The 22310-nt window shown below is 37.7% G+C and overlaps 1 protein-coding gene and 1 non-coding gene across 3 annotated transcripts in view; both read left to right on the top strand.

The window, feature by feature from the left end:
- Positions 1 to 22310, top strand: part of CACNA2D1 (calcium voltage-gated channel auxiliary subunit alpha2delta 1) — a 491057-nt gene that overhangs the window by 386016 nt on the left and 82731 nt on the right. For both annotated transcript variants that reach the window (XM_032402277.1, XM_032402278.1), the window contains exons 11-12: positions 13954 to 14112; positions 20901 to 21005. In XM_032402277.1, the coding sequence (XP_032258168.1) occupies positions 13954 to 14112; positions 20901 to 21005 (264 nt within the window). The remainder of the gene's footprint in view (positions 1 to 13953; positions 14113 to 20900; positions 21006 to 22310) is intronic.
- On the top strand, positions 6455 to 6561 carry LOC116631211. Its single transcript, XR_004299141.1, has one exon. It is a non-coding gene; the product is annotated as a U6 spliceosomal RNA (small nuclear RNA).

Raw genomic sequence — 22310 nt, forward strand, 5'->3', positions numbered from 1 at the left:
GCACTCAGGAAACCTGGTAGTGATTGTGTAATTAACTTTGACCATAATTTTTCCACAAAGCCCTCACGCATTTCTCTTCCTCCTCATACCAAAGCTCGTGTGAGTCATCCAAAGACTTAGGATGCAATCGATAGGGACACTTGCCAAAGTTGCCTAGAACTCCCAGCTGAAAAATCCGCCATTCTCTCATTTTTAGGTTGATGTTTCTAAGTCTCTTAAAATTTTGTAAAGAACGGTAATTGTTATGCTTCAGTCACGTGTAAGATGTCAGGAGTATGGCCACATCATGTCCTAATGCATTCTTGATTATCTCCAGGGCCTTCCTTGTTGCAGAAGGGCAGCCCGCTGTTGGGCAGAGCTCATGGAAGCATTGTGTAGCTGTTTCCGCACGAATCGGGTTACATGCTTTGATGAAGCGAGTGGTAGATGATAGGGGCGGCAGTTCAATCACAGCACGTTCTGACTTACAGGCGTAATTTCAGATGTTGACACACTGAGTGGAATTTGTTTCTGAAAGTGAGGGAGTTTGACATTTCCAGAGTAAAATACCGCAAGCCAGTGGAGGATGAAAAGGAAGTGTGTGCCGATTATGAACAGTATGTGAGACGTTAACAATTGAAGAAAGACGGTCATGTGCTTCCGTAAAATCACAGATCTCGTTACTTAAGAATTAGATGCACATGTTGGGATGACGTGAAGGGTTTTCCAGTCCCATTTTCTTCTTGGAAGTTTTTCTAATATGTGGTCGTTAGAAAGTATAATCTTTGAACACTCACAAGAAAGAAATAATCCCAATATACTTCCTTATCATATCTTTGCTGTTAGTTGTAGGAGAGCGCTTGTTTCAAGTAAGTTCTACTCGTTGCCCAGATTATAGCCACTCAACAGCAGTTCTGGAAGTGATGGTTTCTAAATGCAAGTGCAAGATGAGGAGTGAGGAGCCACAGCTATCCCAGCGGGAGGCTGGACAGGGATGACCACGATGTTATGCTGGTGGCTCACCTCTGCGTAAGTGACCTGCTTCCCACTCACCACAGACAAAACTACCTCCTTGATGGGCTGCTAGAATTGCAGAGAGATGACGCACAACCTTTGAGGCTCACTGATCAGCTTGCAGTTAGGATGAAATCTCAGGTACTTCCCAGTTTTTGACTTGACAGTTTAACACCAACTAGTGTCAGAGTGGACGTTTGTTTAAATCTGAAATTACACTGTATCTGCAAGAAAGACGTGATTTGGGTTGTTCCTTTTCTCATGTGCTTTAAATTTTAGTTTTCCTTCCAAAATTGGCCTCGTGTGTTCCTAGACAAGGGAATGGTTTTCTTAGCTTAGAACATTTTTACTCTGCATATGATAGTGAGCACATTTGTACGTTGTACGTTGTCGCACAGATTACATTTAAAAGTGATTTTTTTTTCATCCTTAGAAAACAGGTGCTGTGCACAAATAAAGTAACAGCTACTTGGCAAGCCAGTGTACTTTTGTGACAAATGAATTCTAGGAGAGTAATTTCATTTCATGTCTTACAAAATCGTCATCATCTAGATTGCAAGAAATTTTTATGTGGATTCATATCTCATTTATGTCAATGAACAAGAATACTATAGTTTATACCCTTGCAACTTCAAGCGGGGCCTGTGGTCCACCAACACGGGCAGCACCTGACAGCCGGTTAGGCCTGCGGACTCTGGAGCCCCACACCGAAGGGGTCAGAATCTTCACTGAGCATGCCTCTCAAATGATTCCTAAGCAGTGAGGAAACCGGAAGTCCCACTCGGGAGGTACATTTAGCAAAGTCCAGCAGGTATCTAGAGCTTCTTGTAACTTACAACCCTTATTACTGATTTAGATTTTTTCTTTAAGATTTTATTTATTTATTTGACAGAGAGAGACACAGCGAGAGAGGGAACACAAGCAGGGGGAGTGGGAGAGGGAGAAGCAGGCCTCCCACAGAGCAGGGAGCCTGACCCGGGGCTTGATCCCAGGACCTTGGGACCATGACCTGAGCCGAAGGCAGATGCTTAATGACTGAGCCACCCAGGCACCCCTACTGATTTAGATTTTAAGATCTTGGTATTTCATAACATTCCTAGCACTACGGATGTTTACAAATATTTTTATAGTGTAGCCATTTGCTTTTTGGAGGGGCGTATTAAAACAGGAAGGAGTAGAGTTAGGTTTCCTAAAAGAACCAAAGTTCTGTCTTTCTTATATACTTGATTTTTTTTTTTTAAAGGTAAAGCTAGGTGCTTTTTAAAATTACCTTCATTTAAAAGATGCATAAAGAAAATTATGGGCTGTGAAGAGAAGACTCTCAAAGGACAAATTTAGAGATTATAATGACAGGGTACGTAATCAAGGTTATTTAGTTTTTAAAAAAGAGATTGCCAGAAGATAACTTAATTGCTTTGCAAGTATAAGGAAAGTTTATAAGAAGGTGTTGACAAGCACGATAAATATTTTTTCCATTAATTACATGGTACACTAAAGATAGTTTTTGGTACTTAGAAATTACATTTTCAGTTTTAGGAGTGGCAAAGTAATACTTAAGGTGAGGCAGAAGGAATACTTCTCTTTTGAACTGATCTGTTGTTTTGAAAAATATAAAAGTTAGAACTTACTTGCTGGGGCTTGAAGGACTGGGTAAAGAGTCCATGCCCAAGAAGCAGAGTTGTGTGTCACTGTTTACTGGGTAAAATTATTCAGGGTCCGTGTATTCATTTAATTATGAGAAGAGGTAGAGAGAGTGGCTTGGGCTGCCGTGAGTTGTCGGTTTAGCCGAGTTGCTCACAGTTACTTAAACTATCATATTTGCTCCTAATTATTTAGTAGGTTTAAATTCAGAAATTGAAACATAAATTGCTATTACCCTAAGGTACTTACTTGTAGAATGCATAGACTTTAACCTTAATCTGTGAATAGCAGAATCCCTTTCAGCACATTCCTAAGGTTCTAGAAAGCATTTTGAGAATTTTGAGGTCTCTGCTAGAGCTTGAAAACATGTACTAAGACCTGAGAATATTTTTTTGTTACATGTTTCATTGTAAGGGACTTTGTCATAAGGTGACTATTTGCAAGGTAAATTCTGTTATAAATTCCAAATACTGACATTTGCTCTTTCTCATAATTAATTCATCTTTCTAATGTTTTGTCCAATGTTTGTGCCCTTTAAAAATATATTCCAAAAATTTTTTTGCACTCCTCATGATCTCTCTCCTCTTTAATCCTGTGTTCTGTTGATAGGTATCTTCTTCATTTAATTTTTTTCTTTAGTTTCTACCATAATCATACTTTACATTTTTCTAATACTTATATTACTGAAATGTATTTTCAAATATACATATACATTTATATATATATATATATATATATATTTATATATTTGATTTTAGTGGAACTGAGTTAGGTTGAATATGTTGAATATAAGGTCTTCAACTCGTGTTGGTAATCCTTTTGTGGATCCCAAATGCTATTTCATATTGAAAAGAACTCATTGGTGATGTTACTAACTTTCCTTAAAAAACAGATATGTTCTTTCTGTTAGGGGCGTGTCTTACAGATATGCACAGATTAGAAATCATTTCTGTTTACCCTGAGTCTTGTTGCTTCCTGAGTCTAGATAGATGCATGCTTATTCCCCCACTTTGCTCAGATATTCGCTCAAATGCTTCCTTATTAGAGAGGACCCCCTTGGCCACCACATCTCCAGTACCATTCTAGTTTTAGTTACACTATCACTTTAACTATTGTCTCTTGTCGATCACTTTACCTCATTTCCTTTCTTTGTAGCATTTGTCTCCACCTGATACTTTATATACATGTTTGTTGTTTATATTCTGTATCCCTGTACTCCCACCTCCCCACCAATGGATGGTTTTATTTTTCTTTATTTGAGTATAGAGACACTGTCTGCTTAGCCGAAATGTTAATGTATATAGAAAAAATCAAGGCACATAGTGGGGCTCCTTCAGTTGAGTATTTCTTTGTTTGTCATAACAGTGTTGGGAGAGGGCAAGTGCTACATAGTTGTCAGAATTTTATAAAAATTTCAATCAACGATCAGATATTTTTGTGCTCTTCAATGACAAGAGTCATCTGAACTTTATCTGTATTATAGCATCTCTTCTCCACAAAGAAATTATATATGTATATTATCGTTCTCTCTGAGTTCTTTAGGCAAATCCAGCCAAACTCACAAGTGATCCTTTTTTCAACTAGGGAAGACATTCCAGGTAATCAGCTTCAGGTGCCATAAAAACACTGAGCATACTGCTCAGCATTGCATGATAATGTTGGTAAAGAGGAAAAGATCAAAGAGTATACAGTCATTTAGTCATTTCATTAAAGTGTCATCCTTGGGAACTGGCATTCAAATTTCCACAGGGCTATGAAAAAAAACTTGTGATAGAAATCATGCTGATATGTTTATTATATCTTAAGAATCATGTAGGGGCGCCTGGGTGGCTCAGTCGGTTAAGTGTCCAATTCTTGATTTTGGCCCACATCATGATCTCAGGGTCGAGTAATGGAGCCCCGTGTTGGGCTCTGCACTGCGTGTGGAGCCTCTTTAAGAGTAGCCCCCCTGCCAAAATAATTTTTAAAAAAAATTAAAAATCCTCTTAAAAAGAATGATGGAGAAAACCTGTACATATTTCTAGTTGGGCAAGTGTTGTGGAATCAGGATTACACAGTGGTTGATAAAGCCATGGTTGAGAAAGAAAATGTAAATATCAAGTAGAGATGAGCAAGGAAGCTTAGTACAAATTACTTTTGAAGCAAAAGAATAGTATACTCTCAATTGTTTGAAATTCTAAGTGCATATAATTAGGTTTAAAAGTTTTCTGCATCAAAATATAAATAGAATATTAAAATGATATTTGGGCTTATTCAGAAATTTACTCAACATTTCAACAAAAGTCAACAGACTGAGTTTTGGGCATGTCATGATTCAAGTTAATTGAGATATTTATTTAGGGGTGCCTGGGGGGCTCAGTTGGTTAAGTGTCTGACACTTGATTTTAGGTCGGGTCATGATCTCAGGGTTGGGAGATCGAGCGCTGCCTACTTCGGGCTCTGCGCTGGGCATGGAGCCTGCTTAAGATTCTCTCCCTTTTCCCCTATTCCCCCTCCCATGCAAGTGCTTTCTTTCTCTCAAAAAAAAGAAAATTGTTTGAAATATTTGTTTAAAAGTAAGAACACTTACCAGAAGTTCTGATGGGTGATGATTTATAATTTATAATAACAGGCAAACAAATTTTGTCTCAATAATGTTGTCATTAGCTTCACTTTTATTGATGTGACTTTCTTCTGACATTTACAGAATTCATTATTCCTTTTTCTTTATGTAATTCCTTTGATGGTTAAAACTATCAGGTTTAAATTTTAAGATTTTAGAATTTGAGGACCTTTCTAGTTGATCTAGTAAAGCCCCCCCTCTTTTTTTTTTTTTTTCCCAGAAAGTAGGAAACTGAAGCTCAGAGGGCATAATTCAATCAGTTGTGGCCATTGATGCTTACTAGAGGCAGGGCTTGGGCTAGACCTGACTTTCCTAAATTGGATTAAAAAGTGGAAAATTATTGGGGCGCCTGGGTGGCTCAGTCGTTAAGCGTCTGCCTTCGGCTCAGGTCATGATCCCAGGGTCCTGGGATCGAGCCAACATCGGGCTCCCTGCTTAGCGGGAAGCCTGCTTCTCCCTCTCCCACTCCCCCTGCTTGTGTTCCCTCTCTCGCTGTGTCTCTCTCTGTCAAATAAATAAATAAAATTTAAAAAAATAAAAAGTGGAAAATTATCAATTTTTTCATACAACAGGCCACAGTAAACATAAACCAGCAGCCAATGTTGGGGTACAGTAATATCAATTTGAGAACAAGAGTTTTCAAGTCCCATAGTGCAACTAACAAATTTATGGCATCTCTGAGTGTGCAAGGGTGATCACCCCTTCTGGTTTTCCCCGGACAGGGATTCACAATAGAAATTAGAATCCTATTCACAGTGTTTGCAAAACATCAGAATTACTTAGCAATACTTTTAATAATATATTTAGAATCTGCATTTGAGAAAAGAGAAAAGAATATGAGTTACACGTAGCAGAGTTGAGATAGAGATATATTAATACATGTGGAATTAATCACTCTTCTTGAAATAAAAAGGTAACTCGTGAGGATGTCACTTTGTCCAAAATTTATTGGTAAATGTAGTTTTAATTAGACAAAAAAAATAGTTCCAAAGTTCAACAGAAAGACACCGTGAAAGAAGCAGTGTGACAGAGTATGGCAGCTTATACTTGCTGGTATAAATTGAAAATGATGAGACTCCAGAGAGAAGAGCGTGTCAGGCGTTTGGGTTTGAAACAGAGCTCAGAATCTTGATCGTTGTGTGACTCTGGGAGCTTTGCTTAACGCTCTAAGTCTCATTTCCTCAACTGCATCTGGAAACTCTATTAAAACTAAAACCAGTGCTCACTTAGGCAACATAGATACTAAAACTGGAACAATATAGAGAAGACTAGCATGGCCCCTGCACAAAAGTGACATGCAAATTCGTGAAGCATTCCTTATTTTTAAGTCTTAAAAAAAAAAAATACCTAAAACCATAAGCTTGGTGAAGATTAAATGAATTACCGCATGGTAAGTGCTTAGCCTGGTGCAGTTGTGATTCTCCATGTATGTTTGCTGATAGTTGTGTTATTAAGATTAAAAGTAAGAATTTGGTGAAACAATGGAAATAGGAAAGGAATAAAAAAAAGTTCTAGAAATGTATCCCAAATCTTAACTCATTATAAAGAAGGGATCACGGACCAGTAATTATTCAGTAAAAGGGAAAATTGGCTACTGGGAAAAACCGCTTAATGTAATTGTCCCTTCATACTATTGGGGGAATTCAGTTTCACCAAGACTAAACACTACAGTGTAAAATAAGCAAACAAAACCATCAAATATTAGTAGAGACTATAGATGAAATTTATCTGATTAATACATAGTTTTGTGAGCATATTTCAAGAAATCATAAAGAATAGGTTTAAAAGTTAAAAAGTAAGCAACAAACTAGAAAAATAAGACTTAGAATTCACAAGAGTCTGAAAATTAATATATGAGAAAAAGTTTTACGTCGTTAGCCATCAAGGAAATTGAAGTAATTAAAAGATTGAAATAATCTTTTTACTTAGAATTTAGGAAATAAAAATGTTAAGTATTCATGAAAGTGGAGTGAGATTGTTACAAATGTAGTATAAATTGGCACAAAGTTTCTGTAAGGTAAATTGGCAATTGCTTAAAGGACCTTAAAATCTTTCTTAACGGGTATAATGTACATATGTGTATGGATAAATGTTATCACCTACCTGTTTCTCTCAGTTTTAGGATAACCATCTTCTTTCCTTATAATATTTCTAGTTTTCAAATTTCCTATAGAAGTAGGAAAATCAAAATAAACAAAGTATTTCTAATAGGAATAAAACCTAACCGAGAGTGTTGAAGATCACACCCTCTGTTCACTTTGCTTTTATTTTCCTGCACCGCCCTCTGGTGCCCAACATGTGGTTAGCTTCTGATACCAGAATTGTAACCGACTAATACACAAAGTTGTATTGTTAATTTAATTTAGGTAATTCATTTCAATTAACAATTTTTGTATAATATAAATTTGTTACATAAATTATTATATTATGTAAATAAGTCCACTCGTATTTTGTAATTAAAAAAAAATACCCAGGCTACTCTGAATTTGAGGTTTTTTTGCTGGTTATATACACAATTTGAGCCTACCATTTTGTTTTTACATGCAAAAAAAGAGAAAACAGATCATTAAGACAAGTTCTAAGGAATAACTTAGATATTGAACAATTTTTCAGAAACCAAAAATTATAAATTATGTCCTTTTTGCTCATTTAAGAATGTTTTATAACTAAGCAGTGTACAAAGTACCCTAAAGCAAGTCTGTCTTTGTAAGAGTTTAGACCACACATGGATTAGGGGAAGGGGTAAAAATTAGAGGCAAGCTGTATGGTCAAAGATTAAATGGGCCGTTTCTATTTCTCTGCAGTTCCAAGTGGAATAGTATCACCTTTGGGTTTCTTTTATCTTTAATTCTTAATGTTTCTAGAGGAAAACTACTTGAGCCCACTAACGATTTCAAAGGTGTATTTGGTGCCTTGTGAAAATGTGTTATGACATCCCATGAGGGCGCCATTCCTACACAAGGTTGCTTTCGAGGAACTTGATGCTTCTTTGACTTAACAATGTGCCAACATTGCATTTTTATCCAAGGTGGATTCAATGAGCAGCAGAGTTCTCTCTCTCAGAAACATTTTGTGAAGTGATTTCTTACTGAGCAGAGCACCTGAGAACAAAAATACTGTCTTTATAAAGCTAAGAGTTTAAATTACTTCATTTGAGAGGTTAACAATTTATTTTGGCACCGAAAGTATCTTTTAGTATGATGTGTGTACTTGACTATGATATTTAATAGGAACGGTCTTTGGAAGCATTGACATTTACTATTCATGGTTATTTCAGAGACTGTTCAAATAATAAGTTAATGTTTGAAGGATACTTGTATCGTCCCGTTAGTGAACTTTAAAGCTCACTAAAGCTGATATCGTTCATCAGAATCTTTCTCATTAGTCTAGGAATCTGTTCTGATTTGAGCATACTAATGTTTTTGCTAAAATAATTTTTTAAATAATAGAGTTGTACTTGATTTCACGTCTACTATGTGCCAGACTTTCTAATAGGTTTTTTACACACGTCTTTCTTTGGGTATTTTTTTTTTTTTTAAAGGATTTTATTTATTTATTTGACAGAGAGAGAGAAAGCGAGAGAGGGAACACAAGCAGGGGGAGTGGGAGAGGGAGAAGCAGGCTTCCCGCTGAGCAGAGAGCCCGATGTGGGGCTCGATCCCAGGATCCCGAGATCATGACCTGAGCCGAAGGCAGTCGCTTAACCGACTGAGCCACCCAGGCGCCCCTTCTTTGGGTATTTTAATAGCATCTATTGAGACAGAATACTTACATGTATGAATATATAAGCTTAACATAGTATAAAGCTAAAATATTTCTACAATTATAAATCTATAGCTTGATTTTGATCAACATTTCACACTGTCTTCTAATGAAACTCCATACATACATTTGTTAAATATTTATAGCATACTATTATTATATACCCAGTACCGTGGTTGCAGTGGTGGGATGGCAATTTTCTTTGACTATGTGGACTTGTAATCCAATGGAAGAATCTATCAAGATACCATACAAAGAAGTAGGAAATTTTAATGGAGTTGTATTCTGTGAAAGATACATCTAAGCCTAGGAAAGCTTATAATGGGGTGGTTTGAGCTAGTCAAGAAAGGTCATGAAAGCCTTTTGTAAGGAAAGACTGTTAAGGAAGAGAAGTGTTGTAGGCAGAAGAACAGGTTATATGGAAGGAGGAAATGAAAGAATGGTCATTTGCTCGAGTAGGAATACAAAGTTCCACGTGATTTATACCCCAGATGCTTACCTTAACCCACACATCTTTCTGTCTCAGCATGCTAGCAGAGATTTTCTCAACAGTTCTTATAAGAGGCCTACTCGGTTGAATTTTCTGGGATTGGGAAAGGAATCGGTGTGGTATTAGTTTGGATTTCTGACTCCAGGGTAGTTAAATATACATTTAAAAAAAGCATTTTCTTAATAGGTGACAAAAGCAGGACTCCCTAAATCTATTTTCAATCACAATATACTATTTCAAAGCTTCATAATACTGTATTATTAAGCTTTTGCCCTAAGGTTTTTAATACATAAGTGATTTATGTATTAAATATGTGGTTTATAAATTAAAATTTAGGCACTTGTTACCAAAGACTGCAACTTCAGCTTGTGAAAATAAACCTGTTCTTTTTGTCTGTTCTAAAAGCAGATGAGTGTAAGATGTCTGTGGAATATACCCTTACCGAATTTTAAACTTTTAAAATTTCTCATCCCTTTCCTAGGAGAATAAGATTTGCTATGGGGACTTGCACTTTGTAAGCTATTGCTTCCCCTGCATTATTTATGAGTTTTATTATGAGTTTAATCGTAGTATTTCTGTTATACACCACTGAATTTGTATTTAATGAATTGAATTTACATTTAATCAGTTTGTGTTAAAGTGACTTAATGAGATGCTTCATTTTTCTGTGTTAAAAGCAGGTCAAGGCCAACCGAAAGACTCAGGGCAATACATTATTTAGTGCTCCTTTTCTGCAAACTTGTAATTTTATCATGATTCACGGTTTAACTAAACCAGTTAATGACATTTCCTGTAACCATTTTTAATAATTCTCGAAGGTCAGACATTCTACTGTTGATTCATTGGCAAACTTTTTTTAACTTTCTAACATGGGAATGCTCACGTTCTTTTGTTTTCAAAATGGAATATGCAGAATAAGATTGTGTCAGATTATCAAGGAATGGAATAAAAGAGGCAGTCGAATTTAGAACTGAAGATACCACATTTCCAATGTTTGAATTTGTGGAAAACAGCAAAGAAACATATTGGAGCTTTTTACTCCTATATATAATGTACCTGAAAATAGTGTTCAAAGTAAAAACAAGAAAGAACTCAAATTATCTGTGCAGGATATTTTCCTTCTTGTTTTATCTCCACTCTCTCCAAACCTTCCATCTCCTCCCTTTATCTTGATTGTGGCTTTTGTCCTCGGTGAAGAGCAAGGCAGACAGTAACTGTCACCTTTCGACCCCAAATCTACGTATACACCCAGCAGGTCTGTACTCAGCTCCCACTCATCCTCCCTGGAGCAGTGAAGTCGATGCCTGTTCAAGGGTCACTCCACACGCCGGCTGTCTGTCCCTCTCCACCTTCACAAGAACTTTATATTTCACCGCTTTTCTCTTTCCTGCATCTTTTCCTTCCTCCACTCTTCAATATCAGTCCTCTCTTGCTCTAGTGACCCTGCACTTCAAGGCAGCCTTTCTCCTTGACCCCAGGTTCACCCTTACAGGCACCCCGCCCCCCTCTTTTTCTTCTTTGCTTCCAGCCAAGGTGCTCTGAGGACGTGCCTCTGCACTGGCCACCACTTCCCATGTGCTTCCAGGCATTCCGGTGGGCCCCGCCCCTCCCCAACACTGACCATGTAACATGGATGACTCCCGTGGGCACTTTGAATTTTGCATCTTTGTCTCTGAACTGCTATGAACTGTCTTTCTCCCTGAGACTTTTTTTTTTTTTTTTCTCTCTCTCTCTCATCATTCCAAACAGCCCAGTCTCCTGATTTCCTTCCTGCCTCCATGGGAACTTATTTCTACCAAGTTTTCTTAAGGACTCCTTTGACTACTTTCCTTTTATTTATATGGTTTTACACCAAATTTCTATTCTGAAACCTTCTATTTTATTTTTAATCTTTAGCCAAGACTTCTTTTGAGCCTCATGCTTTAAAATTTTTATTTATTTATTTGAGAGAGAGAGAGCGAGCACAAGCAGGGGGAGCGGGAGAGGGAGAAGCAGACTCCCCACTGAGCAGAGAGAGCCTGATGTGGGGCTCGATCCCAGAACCCCGGGATCATGACCTGAGTTAAAGGCAGATGCTTAACCAACTGAGCCACCCAGGCGCCCCCAGCCTCAGGCTTTAAATGTTACGATTGCTTGACTTCACCATTTGCATGTCTCACTTATATTGAAAACTCCGCCTCATTTGAACTCTACTTCTCTTGTCTCTTCCTCAAGTACCCACGAGCCCATCACTCCTCTAGTCCTCCGGCCATCCTAATGTCTGTGTCAGACACCTGCAGGGCATTCCTGATAAGAGGCTCTTACTCAGCAGCATCCCTGGTCCACCACCACACACTGTGGATTCTTCCTCCCAATCGATGTACAACCCCTCTTTGTCTCACAATCTCCACAAATACCAAAGCCACTTACTATGTTGAGCTAGATTACTGTAATAGCCTTCAAATTATTTTCTCTCCTTTGAATTTTGTTCACCTTAAATCCATTTCCCAAATAGCAGCTTGCATGATCTCTTAAATTTTTACATTAAATTATTTTGTATGTGGCTTAAAATCTTTCTGTGACTTGCCATTTGACAGAAATTCAAAGTGCAGTTCTTCAGCATTTCTGTTAGACCCTGCATAATCTAGCCCTGCCTCCCTCCCTGAACACATTTTATGTCATTTTCCTCACTCATGTGTGACTGAGCTAAACTCTCCTTCTTTATACATCCCTAAACGGCTTCCCTTTTGTTGTTCTGTTTGTCTGGAATGTTCTTCCTCCATAGTCTTCAATGAAACATTTCTCTGGAATCACAGGAAATGCCATTTCTCATGCGAATTTTCCCCTGACTGCTCACAGTCCAAAATGGAACCCACTTGTGATATTGTCTCCTAGGGAATAATGCTCTATTGCTTTACAGAACTAATCATAATGTATTGCAATATGTTAGTTAGGAGGCTCTGCAAGAATAGTTAAAATCCCAGACTCTTACGTCACAGTGCTAATCTGATCCTGACTCTGTCTTATGTGCCGTGTAACTACGGGCAAGTTCTCTAACCCCCCAGCACCCACGTTTCTTAGTGAATAGTAATAATATGTATCTTGTAGGGCATTTGCAAGGAGGAAATGGTTAATATTTGTAGAGTAAATGCAACCATTTATAGTTTATAATAGGTTTATAAGTTTATAGTAGACACCAGATATGTGCTTACATACATACGTATGTATACGTTTGTGCATAATTTACTTAACGCCTGAAGACACAAAACTATCATCTGCCACAATTCTTGACCTATGATAGGCTGATAGTAAATATTTGCTTATTGAATTGATGAAATATGCAGTGTACCTTATAACTAAGCTTCATTGATTTTCAGAGAAAAAAGGAATGATTGTTATATTTGTAAGAATATGTGATCAGTTATAAAATTTATATTTTGGTTTGTGATCCACCTATTAAAATTGTTTAATTATGTGTTTTTGAGAAAATCTCCAACATTTCATCTGGCCAGCCTCCTACGTTCTAGCAGGCATGGTTTTATTTTTTCCTCATTTTGCAGATGTGATACTCAGCCCCAAGAGCCTCAGGGGCTCATACAAATAGCAGAGTTAATAAATGATGGGATGTTTCCACTTACCTCAGTGTCCCGGATCTCACTGCAGAACTCAGTGTTCTTAGCCTTTTTGGAAATAACCAATGAACTATGTGAATACTTTTGATAGGATGAGTGATATTTTTGGGTGATAATTCTTAAATTTTCATGTTGGGGCAGGCATTAGAGGTTGACGTTCTGTCCTCCTGCAGCTTCCTAGTTGTTCAGAGCTTCATCACTTACAGCAATCCCTGTCTGCAAGGTCTGCTTGTCCTTGGCCTTGCCTCCATCATTCCCTCCATCATGCCTTCTGTATACAAGCTCTCCAGCGAGCAGTTCTAAAAGGCCACCTGTTGTTCCTGATTCTTTCACATTACTTTCCTGGGTTAACCCTGGTAGAAAGATTGTACCATCACATTTCAAGATTACTAAAACTCTGTTCCTGTCATTGACTTTACTGCCTTTCCACCTAGCTTTTCCTTGCGAGAGGTAAGCAAGTGGTTAGTTTGTCCTTGAACCTTCCCAGGTGTCACCATATCATTTCTGGATTCTGAATACATTTCATTGTTTGTTGGCTTTTTTTTTTTTTCTCTCTCTCTAAAGGCTCCGAAAATTTGAGAGCTGAAAGGGACCTTACGTAATTCAAGTCTTAAATTTATAATCAGAGAAACTAAGCTTCAGGAAGGTGAGTGACAGGCTCAGGGTTACACTAGGAGTTGGGGGCTCAGATGAAAATTGCTGTTTGAGCCTTAGTGCACTTTTATTACCAATTTACTCACTTTATGAAAGAGAAAGCCGCGCAACAGGACTGGGACGTACAAACCACACATTCAAATAAAATGATATGATTGATTTTTGTGTTCATTTATTCATTTACGTTTTATCTTTCACAGTTTAACAGCAATGCCCAGGATGTGAGCTGTTTTCAGCACCTTGTCCAAGCCAATGTGAGAAATAAGAAAGTGCTGAAAGACGCAGTGAATAATATCACAGCAAAAGGAATCACTGACTATAAGAAAGGCTTTAGTTTTGCTTTTGAACAGCTGCTTAATGTAAGTATCCATACCACCCCCTTTTCTCTTTTATTACTGAATCACAGCATATGAATTTCAGTATGCTGGTACTTACCACCATCAGTCACTATGAGTTACATAACAGTGCTGTTTTTCATTTAATTTAAAAGCAGATGTGTCCAGGCAATAGAAATCTTTGAACTACTTTTATTTTTAAATCCAAAATTCGAAAGACATACAAAATGTAGACATTCTTTTTTCTTTTAGATCTTTTCTTCCATCATCTTTTAAAACTCTGTTTAAGAAGCACATTTGTAAGATAATTATTTAATTTTGTATAAACCCTTCCAATTTAGATGGCATATGTAGAATATCATTTCCTTTTTGTTTTCTCTATCACTACTGTATTTATCTGGAGACTGGCATTTTCAATCTTCAATGGCTGGTGGAAATATTTTAGTTTTAAACATCTACTTGGTTCTTGAAGTTATTTCTTAATGTACAGGAAGGTCCAAATGACAGACATGAAGGTGAGGAGGACATAAAATGCCAGAGCAGGGATTCCTTTCTCAGTGAAGATCCCCCTCCCAACAAATCACCCACCGATGTTCCGTTTAGACTCTCACACTCCAGCATGCCTACTGTCTGCCCCATATTACAGCGTATATCTCACACTCCAGACTAGTGTTCTCAAATGGCTATGTCATCTATTTCATTTTGAACTCTTCAAGTGCAGGAGTTATCATTCAGGTTTTTTTTGTTTTTTGTTTTTTTTAAGATTTTATTTATTTGACAGAGAGAGACACAGCGAGAGAGGGAACACAAGCAGGGGGAGCGGGAGAGGGAGAAGCAGGCTTCCAGCCGAGCAGGGAGCCCAATGCGGGGCTCGATCCCAGGACCCTGGGATCATGACCTGAGCTGAAGGCAGACGCTTAACGACTGAGCCACCCAGGCACCCCTCATTCAGTTTTTTTACCTCTCACAAAGCAATATTATCGTGGTGGTTGAGAGAGCAGACCTAACCTTTCTCTACTTGGGTTTCCTCCCTTACACCATGGCACATACCTCAGAGGGTTGTGGGTAGGATTGTCCACAGAACCTGACACACAGCAAACCGCATGTGAGTGTGGGTTGTTGGCTTGGCAATGGAGTCATGATCATTATGACCATAGTTAACAACTAGCACATGTCTGCTAGAGAGTCAGCTCATAATTCATACCATATTTGCTGAGTCACTGAAGAAGCCCTTACATGTGGTCTTATCTGCAAATCCTACTTTGTTGTTCCCTAAGTAAAGCTTCCAAAACAGTTTTCAGGATGTCTGATTGGTTGCTTGATCCATTTGTTGATTCGACCAATATTTATTGTGTGCCTCACAATTTCCTGTCATGTTACCAGCACTAGAATAGCAGAGGTAAACAAGACTGTCCAATCTCAACAACGTCCAGCATGATATGGTTAATTATTATTACTAGTACAGTACGTTAGTGCTGTTATAGGGCATTTGGAGTCTGTTTACTTGAGTGGCACCAAAGAGGGGTTCGACTTACCCAAAGGAGGTTGGGAAAGTGGGCATTTCCTTGAAAACAGGATTTTGAAGAATGAGTAGAATTTAGGCAGGTAGATGAGAGAGGGAAAATCATGTCAGATAAAAAGAACAATATGGACAAAGGCACAGACGTAGGAGACATCGTGGCACATTGAGAAAATGGCCAGTGCTTCAGCATAGCTGGGACATAGCAATACAGGAGCTGCGAGGGAAATAAAAAGGCCATGAGGTATCGGTTAATGAGGTGTTTAGGAGCAAATGAAAAGTTGATAATATGAGAATGACATGGTCTAACGAGTGTTCTAAGTTAAGCTGTTATATAAGTCCTGGTCTTGGAGTAGATGCAAAGAAACGTTAAGGAGAATGACACAGTAACTAACTGGATGGTTCTCTGGACTCGAACACTTGGTGGCTGGTGACACAGGAATCTAGAGAGAGGGACTGTGAGGGTAGAAATAGCTCCGTTTCCACTATGTGGAGTTTGAGGTGGTGGTATTTATTAGGTAGCGTTAGATAAGCAAGTAAGGAGACAGGAAAGCAAAGTAGTTCAGCTTTGCAGTTTCCAGGGGAATTCTCTTTGGTAAAATGCATATGTTTATTAAAAGATGTATGTTGGTTAATAGAAGGATGAAAACTCAGAACTTTGAGATTCAGATGTAATGAACGATTAGATGAAAATGGATTCTTTCTGCAGCAAAGAAATAGAAGTTTGTGGGTTTTTTCATAGAAGTTCTTTTTCTTTTAAGTCAATCAGGTTTTTCTAGATTGTGGGATTGTAATTACTCTTCTTGGTATTGCTAATTTGCGTCACTTCCTTCCCTCGTATTCAGGATTCAGTTGTGAAATGATAAGGGGTCTCAAGCCTCGTGTACTATTTCCAAGGCTGTCTCATTAGAGAGGCCACATTAACTCCCAGATTCACTACTAGTTGCTGATTAAATATGATTTAACTCCTCTTGGCCTCTTGTACTGCCTCTACCACAGTTGTAAATGATATTTAATATGACTTCAGTTATTCCTGAAATAAGTCCTATGTTCTGCTTTCCACATATCCCTAATGTATTGCAGTTCTTCATTTTAAAATAATTCCCCCAAGGGCACCTGGTGGCTCAGTAGGTTAAGCAGCTGACTCACGATTCTCAGAGTCGTGGGATCGAGCCCCATGTCAGGCAATGCTCTCAGCGCGGAGTCTGCTTGTCCCTCTCCCTCTGCTCCTTCCCCTGCTTGTGCTCTCTCTCTCTCAAATAAATGGATGAATGAATAAAAAAAATCTTTAAAAAAATAATAAAATAAGATAATTTTCCCAGATGTCATTACTTGCCATATTCAAAGTTGAAGCAGATTTTGTTACCTATTTCAAATACTTCCAGTCTTATCACACAGTATCATTCTTTAATTTTTGTTTGTCCTTCTAAGGTTTATCATTAAGATCCCTGAAGCAAATATCAAATAGAATTAAATGTATCATTTATCCCACAGTACACCTTAAACTGAGATTTGAATTAGTCCTCGGGTAGAATTTCATAAAGTATTACAAATATACGGAGATGCATTGTTCAAAAAAAATTTTTTTTTAGATTTTGAGAGAGAGAGCATGAGCGAGGGGAGGGGCAGAGAGAGAGAGAAGCGGACTCCCCACTGAGTGGGGAGCCAGATGCGGGGCTCAATCCCAGGACCCTGAGATCATGACCTGAGCCGAAAGCAGATGCTTAACTGACTGAGCTACCCAGGCGCCCCAAAAACTTTTTTATTAAGTACATGATATGATAGATGCTGTGCTGTGTACTGGCCACACAGTGATACAAGGAAACACAGGATACACAGGGATATACATTTTTGTTGTGAAATAACGTATTAAATTACCAACCCTACTTATTGTCGTTTTATTGAAATAGTCAAGTTCTTTCCTTTACTTAATTTGTTATGAAATAACATATTAAATTACCAACCCTACTAATTGTCGTTTTATTGAAATAGTCAAGTTCTTTCCTTTACTTAATTTGTTACAAACCAGTAACATATAATTGTTATGATTGTGTGATTCTTTAGATAACTGCAAATCCTCTGACTAGTTGCTGACTTTGCTCTACCACACATCTAAGGAGGCTACTCCTGGGAAAAATCATGTTGAAAACAAAACATTTTGTCATTCCCCCTTTTGTGTATGTCCTAACATCTCTCTCTCTTGGGAAACATTATTATTTTAATTACACAAATGATCAGCAAGACCCAGTGTGTTTACTTACACTGGTACTCATATTCATTAATAATAATGGCCCCACTACTTCCAAAAATGAAACCAAGTCCTTATGTATAATCTTTACCTAATCACTTTTATGTAACAGTCCTTTAGGTACATATTATTTTGCCCATCTTAAAGAGGCAGATAAAAAGAAATCATCAAAGAAATTAATTTTAGTTAAGGATTTCAACGCCTTTCACAAAAGCATTTTGATGATAAAATATGTAACTTTTTGTATAGTCAAATTTTCATATGGCTTTCAGATAAGAACTACGTTCAAATGTGACAATTGTATTAGTCAATACTTGCATTTTCACAATACTTTGTTCAAAGCTTTAACTGCCAGTGTTCTGATGGCCTGATCAATGGGGTGAGATTATATGAAACAGGGTTTTTTCATCAATAGAGCATAATAGTCTTGCTTAACTTTTATAATGGTAAATGGGATTTATCTTCTTTGAAAAGTAAGATCGAGTATAGACTTTCCAGAAGCCTAACCACTACCCAAGAATTAATGATTTTTTTTCAAAAATAGTAATCATTTAAAGGCCAGGGCTGGTGCTGTCCAGTATGGTAACCACAATTCCATGTGTCTGTTGAGACTTGAAATGTGCCCGGTCTGAATTGAAATGTGTTGTAAATATAAAATACACACCAGGATTTGAAGAGCTACTCTGAAAGAAAAAAATGTATACCATCTCAGTAATTTCTATATGGATTTCATGTTGAATTGATAATATTTTGGATGACTGGATTAAATAAAATATGCTAGTGGAATTAATTTCAGAGATTTCTTCATACTTCCATTACTGTGGCCATTAGGAAGTTAAACTTACAAATTTGGCTTGCAGTGTACCCCTCCATTGAACAGTACTCAGCTGGAGGCTTGACATTTTCAAAGAAGCTGAGCATTCATAAAGTAGTGTAATCTTTTATTCTCAACACTTTTGCAAACACATTTCACAACAGTAGAAGCTTGAGATTGTAATTTCAGACCTCAAAGAAGTCCAGCTTTCTAAAGTAATTATTCATTTTAGTGGCCCTTTGTTGCTAATCCATTGTTCTCCTATGACTGACTGCTTTTTTTTTCTTTTAATTTTATTATGTTAGTCACCATACAATACATCATTAGTTTTTGATGTAGTGATCCACAATCCATTGTTTTCGTATAACACCCAGTGCTCCATGCAGTACGTGCCCTCCTTAATACCCATCACCAGGCTAACCAATCCCCCCTCCCCCCTCCCCTCTAAAACCCTGTTTGTTTCTCAGGTCCATAGTCTCTCATGGTTCATCTCTCCCTCCCAATTCCCCCCGCCCATTTTTCCCTTCTTTCTCCTAATGTCCTCCATGCTATTCCTTATGTTCCACAAATAAGTGAAACCATATGATAATTGACTTTCTCTGCTTGACTTATTTCACTTAGCATAATCTCCTCCAGTCCCATCCATGTTGATGTAAAAGTTGGGTATTCATCTTTTCTGATGGCTGAGTAATATTCCATTGTATATATGGACCACATCTTCTTTATCCATTCATCTGTTGAAGGGCATCTCGGCTCTTTCCACAGTTTGGCTATTGCGGACGTTGCTGCTATGAACATTGGGGTGCATATGGCCCTTCTTTTCACTACACCTGTGTCTTTGGGGTAAATACCCAGGAGTGCAATTGCTGGGTCATAGGGTAGCTCTATTTTTAAATTTTTGAGGAACCTCCACACTGTTTTCCAAAGTGGCTGTACCAACTTGCATTCCCACCAACAGTGTAAGAGGGTTCCCCTTTCTCCACAACCTCTCCAACATTTGTTGTTTCTTTCCCTGTCCATTTTTGCCATTCTAAATGGTGTAAGGTGGTATCTCAGTGTGGTTTTGATTTGGATTTCCCTGATGGCTAATGATGATGAACATTTTTTCATGTGTCTGTTAGCCATTTGTATGTCTTCTTCAGAGAAGTGTCTGTTCATCTCTTCTGCCCACTTTTTGACTTGATTATTTGTTTTTTGGGTGTTGAGTTTGAGAAGTTCTTTATAGATTTTGGATACCAGCCCTTTATCTGTAGTGTCATTTGCAAATATCTTCTCCCATTCTGTGGGTTGCCTCTTTGTTTTGTTGACTGTTTCTTTTGCTGTGCAGAAGCTTTTTATCTTGATGAAGTCCCAAAAGTTCATTTTTGCTTTTGTTTCACTAGCTTTTGGAGATGTATCTTGAAAGAAGTTGCTGTGGCCGATGTCAAAGAGATTACTGCCTATGGTTTAAGAGGGGATTTGCCATTGGAATTGAGTCTTTCAGAATTAGAGATGTTTGGTGGGTTGAGAGAGGATAACAGGATAGTCTGGGATTAGCATTTACAAAAATATAAGAGCATCGGGTGTTAGGGATCAACTAGGAGTTTATAATTTTGAAGAGGTAAAGTGAATAAAGTAGGATGAAGAAGGAGGAAAGGGAGCAAAAATGTTTGTAAATGGATTAAAAATATATGTGGAAGCGTATGCAGAATTTTCATTCATACTATTTATTTGTTTCTGGTACAAATTATAGGGGCATAAAATTGACATAATAGCCATTAGCTTAAAATCCATTTATTAATCAACCACTGAGAGGTTATTATTATATGCTAAGCCCTTGACGATCAAAAAAGACAAAACTTCATGCCCTTATGGCACTTAAATTCAATCAGGGAAACTCAGCAATAAAAAAGTAGATACCATGTACATAAAAGAATATAAAATGCTATGAAGCAAAATACAACCTGGGAGAGAGATGGCAATGTAAAACATAGTTTTCAGTAAAGTCCTCACTGATAGGTGACATTTGATCAAAGACCCAAAGGAAGTGAGACCTATGGATGTCTGGGGGATGGGAGGAGGCCCTTGTAGGGATGGGCCTGGCCTGATCTCGGAAGTCATTCTTTAGAATATACCTACTGAACAGATCTTTCACCCACTACCTGCAATCTGTTCATGCTCTTCACATATTGTTTTATATTCCTTACCTTTTATTGTGAATGATACACATTTTGTTTTTGTTTTCTTTACAGTATAATGTTTCTAGAGCCAACTGCAATAAGATTATCATGTTGTTCACGGACGGAGGAGAAGAGAGAGCCCAGGAGATATTTGCCAAATACAACAAAGACAAAAAAGTGAGTGCAAGTTTATAGTATTTTAATCTTAATATCAATGTAGGTGGTTTTTAAAGAGACTGTGAGGGAGGGGCAGTAAGAAGGGATGTTAGTGTGCTGATTATAAAGTCATACAGATCATGGATTATAAACCATTGGCTAAATTAAAGAATTATTAAGTATATAATATTTTTATGTGATCCATAACTGCCTATGTCTAACTTATTAATTTAGACCTATAGAACCCTATTTGATTCTTATATATAAATTCTATATAAGAAAATGTTATAGGAAGAGAATAACCAGAAGAGAATGGAAAAATAGGAACAGTTTGAGCTTTTCTAGGATAAATTTATGATCATTTAGTTATTAAAGATTATAGGGGTACCTGGGTGGCTCAGTTGTTAAGTGTCTGCCTTCAGCTCAGGTCATGACCAAGGGGTCCTGGGATCGAGCCCCACATTGGGCTCCTTGCTCAGCAGGAAGGCCTGCTTCTCCCTCTCCCACTCCCCCTGCTTGTGTTACCTCTCTCGCTGTCTCTCTCTGTCAAATAAATAAATAAAATCTTTAAAAAAAATTATTAAAAATTATAGTAATACTAAAACTTCCTACAGATGCCTAAAAATTATCTTCACAGACATTGTTCTGTTGATTTACAAATAAAGCAATTTATAACAGCAAAAACTGCATCCTCATTTGAAAACCTTTTTATTTATTTTTGTGTACCTTAAAAGTAAAACAGCCAGTTATTTTACCAGCAAAATGGGTTTATTCAGCAATAGCAGAAGAATTCCAACTCACGACCTGTGAACCATGGAAAGCCAGAGGCAAGTGCCCATAGCAGAGGAAAGGAACACTACTCTGTAGAAAAAAACAAAACAAAACAGGAAGTTGGTGAGGGGCTGCAGAAATCCATTGGAGGAAAGCCAGAGCTCAGGGCGGTGATGGTTTCTCATTGGCTGAGTTGAGGTATTTTGTTATTGGCTGAGCTCGTTCCTGGGCGAGGAGAAACTCTTTCTCCTGCTGAAGTAGTAACATAGGCATCTTCTGTTGCAAATGCCAAGTACCTCTTCTTTTTGGGTCTGCAGCTGCTGAGGGGTGTTAGGGAATGACAGCTCCCCCTGCTGGCCTCCCAACACCATTTTAAATGAGGTTTCCTTTATTCAGTTGTACGCTTTGAAGAAAATATTTTAGACGAAATCTTTTATAATAACGTATGGTATGTAAAAAGTGTTCTATTTCAGTATGCAAAGAAGAATGTGAAGATAAGTATTTTGAGGTTGGAATGTATTTGTTTCAATGATTGTTTAACTGCAGAGGAAAGTG

Source organism: Phoca vitulina, unplaced genomic scaffold (genome assembly GCF_004348235.1).
Source record: "Phoca vitulina isolate PV1807 unplaced genomic scaffold, GSC_HSeal_1.0 scaffold4, whole genome shotgun sequence".
In the NCBI taxonomy this organism is placed as follows: Eukaryota; Metazoa; Chordata; class Mammalia; order Carnivora; family Phocidae; genus Phoca; species Phoca vitulina.